Raw genomic sequence first — 9,333 nt, 5'->3', positions numbered from 1 at the left:
AAAAGGGGCTTTGCTTGTAGTAGAATGTGGTGTATTATTATAAGCAAATTGTAGCAAATTGTCTCAAGTACCTAGTATAGAAATAATGTAGGATACACTACAAAACAACTTGCCATCTACATCATATTATTTCGACTCGAATGCGAAGGGAGATGGAGAGTTGCAACAGCATTGCTCAGCCCCTCCAAAAATCAAAGAACCCACAAGGAGGGCATGGACTCTTTCTTGGGGGGAACAAACTAATTGATGAGCTCAAGGGAATGCATGTGAAAACCATTGTCGGTTGGGGCGACACATCCTTTGGCAATGCAAAAACTAGAAGCTAAAAAAAACACACACACACACACACTCTCCAAGTTTGATAGATTAAAATAGGACCATAATGTTAGATTATATAAGTAGTATATAAGCTATAAAGTCTAAATATCAATATAATGTAAGTAGAGCTGATTTATCTTCCCCCCAAGAATATGTAGTAATGTTGAATGCATGCATAGCGTTCAACGTATTAGGTAGCAGGGTTTCATGTTTCTCTCGTCGGCTTGCCATCATTTTGAGTCTAAAGCAGCAGTTGTTTCCCTTCCTCTGCACAGGCAAGTGATCTATCTGCTCTCGTAATTCCTAATTTCTCATGTTTTATGCACTTCGTTGCAGTTCTCACAGAAAACTCACCTGCAATATTTTCATTGTAACTTGTAAGCTTTGTCTCCTCAATTTCAAAAATTTTGGGCGTTTTAATTAGATTTTAGCTCAAAATGCTGCAAATTACCTGAAGTTGTAAGTTTTACGATCTGTTGAGAAAAATGTATTTTGTTCTTTGAATTTACTCAAAACGCATTAATGTTCCTTTTTTCTTTCTCGTCTAGTACATCACCTTCTTTCTAGTTGTCAAGAATCTATGAAGTGCTTAAAAAGAAAGGCACTAATTAAGGGGACCTTAACGATGAATGCCTTGCCCATTTGACTAAGCTGAGCATGCTTTGCATGTTGCCATCCTATCCCCCCCACACTGAGTAGATCCTTCCTTAGTCGCAATTTAATACCAGCCCAGAGGCTGACCTTCCCACTTGGAGGCATTACAACTTGTGTTCCTCCACAATACCGACCGGGCCTGCAGGGATTTGAATTTGGGACTTCCCCTCCCCAAGGCACAAGTCCTCACTGCTGAGCTATGCGCCCATTCGCTGCATGTTGCCTTCATTGCAAGTAGCTGGCTGCAAACTGAGCACACAACCCTTGATGCCATGTCAATCTATGCACACATCCTTTGATCATGCTCAGGGTCAAGAGATCATGCTCGCTCGTAGTGCCATAATACCATCATGTCTTGCTGCTTGATAAAATGTCCATTCTCAACACCCCCCCTTAATTGTTCACTTTAAACAAACAGGACTCCTAGAAATTAGTTTACATGCTTTCTTGCCGTTATCGGCTCCAATGTCAATGCTGTTAATGCCTGCTTGGATTTGCTGATATCAATGTCAAGCCTCATGGTAATGTTGATGTTGATGTTTTGGATGTTAGTTCTGGTGCATGCACTGATGCTATATTAGTTCCTGTGCATGTGCCTTTGACTTCCAAGGAAGCACAAAGAAAAATTGGAATCGACAACTGTGAAACTTGCCTTCTGATTTCCTGGTATTTGGCTTCATCATTCAGCAGATCTGACAAAACTGAACATTCTCATGCACATCATACATCATGTGAGGTGAGAAGAAGAGTCCGGTGAACTTCTCTAAAGTCGGCCCCTCATCAAAGTGTGCTATGGGAATATCACTTGGCTGCTGAAAAAGCACCTTTTCGAAATCCGTGTCTTTGATGTTGACGCATGTTATGCTGATGTGGATTATTTTTAGTTGTTTAATTTTCAAATTTTTGTGTGTGCTGATGTGGCAGCTGTACATTTAAAGTACTTTTTGAGTTTTGCTGCTGTGGCATGATCTAGTTAAAGTATAGAGTAATTTCCAAATCTGAAGTAAGCTGAATGCAAAATTGACTCCCATGACTGGTGGCCATGATTAGACTTGGGTTGAAGTAATTAAATGGTGCAAAAAATTGCATTGAAAAGGTCTGCAGTGGGCATAAATTGGCAAGCATTAAATGAACCTTTCATTCAAAGCTTGCTCTCTTTACTAGATGTACTTCAGCCATCAAAGCTTGTACATTCACCATCATTTGCGTGACTTGGTGTCCTTGAAATCCCGGCCATGACGGGGAGAAACCTTGAATTAGGGTTTAGAGTTCATTCATGGGAGACATACACAGAGAAGCAAGGAGAGAGAGAGAGAGTTGTGGGGATAAGTCAACTCATGAAAAGCATGAGTGTGTGACTCCCCTATCACACATGTATATTGCACTAGTACACATAGTGCACTTAGTACATTAAAAGTACTAAGTGTACTATGTACTATAACTTATGGGCTTGTACACACTATAAGGGTGGGCATAACGCCTTTACCCCAACAACCTCCCACTTAAAGGCAAAGTGCCCTTAAGTAAAGGAAAAGAAAAAAATCAGCATGTACATGATAATATACAAGACCATATCAAGGCTGAAAATGGCCTCATCCAATGCCCATCAAGTGTCTGCAATGAGCAAACCGCTCCGGAGGCAAACTCTTCGTCAACAGATCAGCCGGGTTGTCATCCGTATGAATCTTAACAAGCTGAATTTGCTTGTTCTCTATCACCTCTCTGATGAAGTGATACTTCACATCCACATGCTTCGTCTTTGCATGAAAGACAGGGTTTTTTGCCAACTCGATGGCACTCTGACTGTCACAATGCAACAATGGAATATCCCCTGTATAGCCCAAATCAACCACTAACCGAGATAGCCATAATGCCTCCTTGCAAGCCTCTGTGGCTGCAATATACTCGGCCTCTGTAGTAGATAAGGCTGTGCACTTCTGCATCCTGGATATCCATGACACAGCACCTCCTGTGAATGTAAATACATAACCGGTAGTAGACTTCCGGTTATCTGGATGACCGGCATAATCCGAATCCGTGTAACCATGCACTAATGCATCCTGTTTGCCAAAGCAAATGCACAAATCCTGTGTGCCCTTCAGGTATCTCATGACACCTTTCACTGCTTCCCAATGCTTCTTGCCAGGGTTGACGGGGAGAAACCTTGAATTAGGGTTTAGAGTTCATTCATGGGAGACATACACAGAGAAGCAAGGGAGAGAGAGAGAGAGTTGTGGGGATAAGTCAACTCATGAAAAGCATGAGTGTGTGACTCCCCTATCACACATGTATATTGCACTAGTACACATAGTGCACTTAGTACATTAAAAGTACTAAGTGTACTATGTACTATAACTTATGGGCTTGTACACACTATAAGGGTGGGCATAACGCCTTTACCCCAACAACCTCCCACTTAAAGGCAAAGTGCCCTTAAGTAAAGGAAAAGAAAAAAATCAGCATGTACATGATAATATACAAGACCATATCAAGGCTGAAAATGGCCTCATCCAATGCCCATCAAGTGTCTGCAATGAGCAAACCGCTCCGGAGGCAAACTCTTCGTCAACAGATCAGCCGGGTTGTCATCCGTATGAATCTTAACAAGCTGAATTTGCTTGTTCTCTATCACCTCTCTGATGAAGTGATACTTCACATCCACATGCTTCGTCTTTGCATGAAAGACAGGGTTTTTTGCCAACTGGATGGCACTCTGACTGTCACAATGCAACAATGGAATATCCCCTGTATAGCCCAAATCAACCACTAATCGAGATAGCCATAATGCCTCCTTGCAAGCCTCTGTGGCTGCAATATACTCGGCCTCTGTAGTAGATAAGGCTGTGCACTTCTGCATCCTGGATATCCATGACACAGCACCTCCTGTGAATGTAAATACATAACCGGTAGTAGACTTCCGGTTATCTGGATGACCGGCATAATCCGAATCCGTGTAACCATGCACTAATGCATCCTGTTTGCCAAAGCAAATGCACAAATCCTGTGTGCCCTTCAGGTATCTCATGACACCTTTCACTGCTTCCCAATGCTTCTTGCCAGGGTTGGCCATGTATCTAGAAACCACTCCCACTGCAAATGCAATGTCCGGCCTAGTAGCAACCATGGCATACATGAGACTGCCACAAGCTGAAGCATACGGAATCTTGGCCATATCAGCCCTGTCTCTATCTGACTGTGGGCTGTCCATAGCACTGAGTTTCACATATGGAGGCAAAGGAGTACTAGCTTTCTTCCCCCCGTCCATATTGAACCTCTGCAAGACTTTGCCAATGTATTCCTTCTGAGACAAATACAACACATGCTGATTTCTGTCCCGAAGTATCCGCATACCCAAGATGTGATTTGCATCACCCAGATCCTTCATATCAAAGGTCTCATGCAGCCTCTTTTTCAATGCATCCATCTCTTTACGAGATTTCCCGGCAATCAACATATCATCAACATACAAGATGAGAATCAATAGACTGCCATCCAAAGCTTTCTTGGTGTACAAGCAGTGATCTATGTCACTTCTCCTGAATTTCTGAGATTTCATGAATGTATCAAATTTATGATACCATTCCCTTGGTGCCTGTTTGAGCCCATAAAGACTCTTTTTCAGCTTGCATACAAGCTTCTCCTTTCCACTCACTGCATAACCCTCTGGCTGCTGCATATATATCTCCTCATGGAGATCACCGTGAAGAAAAGCAGTCTTCACATCCATCTGAATCAAGTCCAGATCATCATGCGCAACCAAAGCCAACACAGCTCTAAGTGTGGTCATTTTGACCACTGGAGAGAAGATCTCATCAAAGTCCACACCATATTCCTGCTTGAAGCCCTTAGCCACTAACCTGGCTTTGTATCTTGGCTTAGCATCTGATGCAACTTTGAGCCTGTATACCCACTTGCATGGCAAAACCTTCTTGCCTGCAGGCAAAGGCACCAACTTCCATGTTCCATTTTTATGCAAAGAATCCATCTCTGACTTCATGGCACGCTCCCATAGAGCTTTGTCTGCCCTCTGTAAAGCCTCCTTGTAACATGAGGGCTCCCCACAGTCAGTAAGCATCAAATAGTCAACCCCTGGAACAAACCTGTCAGGGGCTCTGGAGGGTCTAGTGGACCTCCGTACCCAATGACCATCATTTGCAGGTTGCTGTCCAGCCTGCATATCATTCATTGGTGGCTCCTGTTCCATGCCATAAGGCTGAAAAATCATGCCCGGTATCTCCTCCAACTGTGTTATATCCATAGGGATATCTTCTGCCATATCTGGCTGTCCATTTGGACCATTTTCAGCACCATTTAAGGGCTGGTTTTCCTGCTGTAATGGCTGATTTACAGCCCTTTGTTGTTGTCCATGATGTCCATCATCATCAAAGATGACTCTGCCAGGCTCCTGTTGCCTTGCAGGCTCCTTATACATGCATGTTTCATCAAAAATGACATCATTGCTGCGTATGATCTTTCTATTCATGGGATCCCAAAGTCTATACCCCATTTCACCTCTGTCACCATATCCTAGGAATATGCATTTGTGAGACTTGGGATCAAGTTTGGTGCGCATTTCCCTGCGTATGTGCACGTACGCAACGCAACCAAACACTCTCAAGTGCTTGTATGACGGAGGCTTCCCTGTCCATACTTCTTCTGGCACTTTCCCACCAAGCCTCGTGTTAGGTGACCTGTTTATAAGGTGAACGGCTGTCATAACAGCTTCAGCCCAAAAACCATGAGGTAATGCAGCATGTGACAACATAGAACGGACCTTCTCCTGTATGGTCCTGTTCATCCTCTCTGCTGTCCCGTTTTGTGGAGGATCATAAGGAGTAGAGAGCTCCCTCTTGATGCCTTTAGCATCACAAAAGTCCTGAAACTGTTTGGACGTATACTCTCCACCATTGTCGGAACGCAAAGCCTTCAGTGTTTTGCCAGTTTGATTCTCAACAAGAGCAACAAACTTCTCAAACACTGAGAATGTATCACTCTTCAAGCGAAGAGGATAGACCCACACCTTGCGTGTGGCATCATCAATAAAAGACACAAAATATTTTGCACCTCCCAAAGAAAGCTGAGGCATCTCACATACATCTGTATGCACAAGCTCTAACTGAGCATCTTTCTGTCCAAGAGCTTTCTTATGGGGGCACTGTAGTTGCCTACCATATATACAATGCTCACAAAACTGAAAACTTGAAAACTTTAGAGAAGGCAAGTAACCCAAACGAGACAATTGCTCCATTCCTTTGACACTCATGTGTCCCAACCGGCTATGCCACATAGAAATTTCCGGCAGCTCGGTTGCATTTACATTAGCATGGTGACAAACACCTGCATGCATAAAATAAAGAGTGTCCACCTTAGAGCCTCTGGCAACAACCAGTGAGCCCTTACTAATCTTCCACTTTCCACGACCAAATGTGGTAACATAATCAGCATCATCAAGCTGTCCAGTAGAAAGCAGATTCTTCTTGATCTCAGGCACATGCCTGACATCATGGAGCATAAGCTGTGAGCCATCTGAAAACACAAGTCTCACATCACCTCTGCCAAGTATCTTGCATGCATGGTTATCACCCAAATAAACCACTCCTTCATTGCCAGCAGTGTACCTGACAAACAAGTCTCTGCAACCTGTGACATGAAAGGAGGCACCTGAATCAATGATCCATGAGTGCATACCATGACCACCTGTAAGAAGTGAATGGGCATCAAGTGAAGAAGTAAAGAGGACCTCATCCTCACTGCCACCTGCATGTGACACATTGATTTCTTCGATCTTGACTCCACTTTTGCCCTTTGGCTTTACATCTTTGGCTTCATCCTTCTCTTTGTCTTTGCCTTTTCCCTTTTCCTTTTGATCATTTTTCCATTTGTAGCATTGCTTTTTGATGTGTCCCTTCTTGCCACAATAATGGCATTCCAAATCCTTTTTGGAGCGAGACTTGCTCCTTCCCCTTTCTTGGCTTTTTCCCCTTTGTTGGGATCTCCCACGTGCATTCATTGCATTGGACTTGCCAACAGAGTTGTTTTTCCTGTTCATCTCTTCTTGAAGAAGAGCACCCTCAACGTCTGCATATGACAGCATAGCATTCGAATTGCTAGTGGCTGTCCTGAATGTGTCCCAACTCTCTGGCAAAGTGCATAACAAAAAAGTGGCTTTGAACTCATCGTCCATTGCCAACTTTTGATTTATAACCTGGCTGACAATACCATTAAACTCATTGAGATGGGCTGTCATAGAAGCCCCTTCCTTCATCTGAAGACCTATGAGTTTCTTCAACCAATACACTTTGCTTGAGGCACTTTGTTGGGCATACAAGTCCTGCAATCTCTGCCACATTCCCCAAGCTGTCTTCTCTTCACGAATGCTGAAAAGTAATGAGTCTGACACAGACAACATGATAGTAGATCTTGCCAGCTCATCCATATCTTCCCACTCTTCAGCCGTAAGAGAAGCGGGCATCACACCCCTTTCTTTGATAGGCTTGTGCTGCTTTTTCTGAAGCAACACATTGTAGCACTGGGTTTGCCAAATGTCATAATTCTGCGAGCCTTCAAGCTTCTTGATGTGAAGCAATGAAGAGCTCTCACCTGTGGTTGCCATAGCAAAATACAACCTGTAATGCCTGACTCCCTGCAAATGTGCAAACACTGCACCCAAGATGTGCAAACACTGCACCCAAAGCACACAAAGTGCTTACAAATGTTCTCCCAAGCTTTATCTCCCACTGCGGAAGCAAGAATGCAACTTTTCTCCCACTTTTTGTGATGAAAACACCAAAATCTGGTTGCTGCAGATTTTGGACAGCACCTTGAATGTGCTCTTTTGTCCTTCCAAAGTACTGTACAGCAGTACTAAGCGCTTTACAAATGATGTACCAAACCTGTACCGGCAATTTCAGCAGCTGAATTTGAACCTTTTGATCACTCAAAACAGTGTACAGCCATGTCAAAACATGCACAAAGCTGTGCCAAATCTGTACCAGCAGGTACAATAGCAATAAATGCTCTCCTGGCTGTCCAAATGAGTGAAAATCAGACTTTTACAGTCCTGTACACTGCATAAAACAGTCCCGAACAGAAATTGGGCAAAAGCCCCTTGACTGCAAGCTGATTTTTGAGGATTCAAGGCATAAAAGTCTCGCCTGCTGCTTTGCCAAGCTCAACAAGCATACAAACTTGAAAAGCCCCTTGATTTGAGATCAATTTCTGATCATGCATGGTACATTGGCGCACATGAAGGCATCCAGAGTGTTCACGATGCTTCCCCCTGGCCACATATACATCAAATACATGAAAGCCCCTTGATTTACAGGCACATTGAGTGCTTGTAAGGCATCAGCACATTATCCACAGCATCAAATGCGATTGCCTGCATGCAAATCAACTCAATCGGCACAAAAGCCCCTTGATTTGCACTGCAATTTGCTGCGATTTTGCCCAAATGTGCGATTTTTCACATCATACAGCATGTATGAGTGCTTAATTGCACAATTACATCAAAAGCCCCAAATTTCGACATCCAATTTCCTGCAAATTGATCCTGATTTGACCAATTTCCTGCAAATTTATCCTGATTGTGACCAATGTCACCCAATTTTGCCAATTTTGCTCAAAAATTGAGCAATTGGGCACCTGTACCTGCTCAATTAATTGAATTGATGAGAAATTCCCAAAATTGAAGCAAAATACCTCTGATTTTCTGATTTTCGGGCTGAATTTGAGGTTTGCAGGAGTCGATTTCGGCTCTGTGCAGGTATACCAGTTGATGGGGATGCGCCTCCTGTGCTGCACACCCACGCTGCTGGCTGCCTGGTGCTGTGCTGAATCTGATGTTGGATGGCCGCTTTGCCAGTAGGGCTTGAGCAAGTCGACTAGGCGATTTTTTTGAATCGCTAGTCGGGCGGGTGTTGAAAAAGCCTACGATTTGAATCGCAGCGCTCTTACAGCCTTACGCGTGTCCGCCTGCCTTCGCTTCACGCCCAGCGTTTGTTTCCGCTCGCTGCTCTTGTCGACGCCTGGCTTAGCCGGTGTCTTCGCTTAGCGCCTATACGCCAGTGATTAACACGCCTGCTCTACGTTACGGGTGCTTTCTTCACGCCCAGCTGCCTTGCGCTTCAACGACCTGTATTCGACTTCTTCTCCTCTGTTCTCTTGCAAGCTTCTGGCTGCCTGCTGCGACTCTGATAGGCTCACACAGAAGAAAAACGACCAGCAGCTCACACAGAGGCAGGAAGAGGGAAGAGGGAGGGAAGACCTTGCTCTGATACCAGTTGACGGGGAGAAACCTGTAATTAGGGTTAGAGTTCATTCATGGGAGACATACACAGAGAAGCAAGGGAGAGAGAGAGA

General features: G+C 44.0%; 1 protein-coding gene across 1 annotated transcript in view; it reads left to right on the top strand.

Annotated features, from left to right (window-relative positions):
* Nucleotides 1-434: 434 nt before the first annotated feature.
* LOC147631092 (alpha/beta-Hydrolases superfamily protein) overlaps nucleotides 435-9,333 on the top strand; it is a 78,092-nt gene continuing 69,193 nt past the window's right edge. Inside the window, exon 1 of the mRNA XM_086809426.1 lies at nucleotides 435-593. Coding sequence (XP_086665552.1) covers nucleotides 526-593 — 68 coding nt within the window. The 5' untranslated portion in view covers nucleotides 435-525. The remainder of the gene's footprint in view (nucleotides 594-9,333) is intronic.

Source organism: Cibotium barometz, chromosome 15 (genome assembly GCF_041138505.1).
Source record: "Cibotium barometz isolate CiBa-2024 chromosome 15, ASM4113850v1, whole genome shotgun sequence".
In the NCBI taxonomy this organism is placed as follows: domain Eukaryota; kingdom Viridiplantae; phylum Streptophyta; class Polypodiopsida; order Cyatheales; family Cibotiaceae; genus Cibotium; species Cibotium barometz.
The sequence above is the reverse complement of the archived record's forward strand: the minus strand, read 5'-3'. Positions and strand labels throughout refer to the sequence as shown.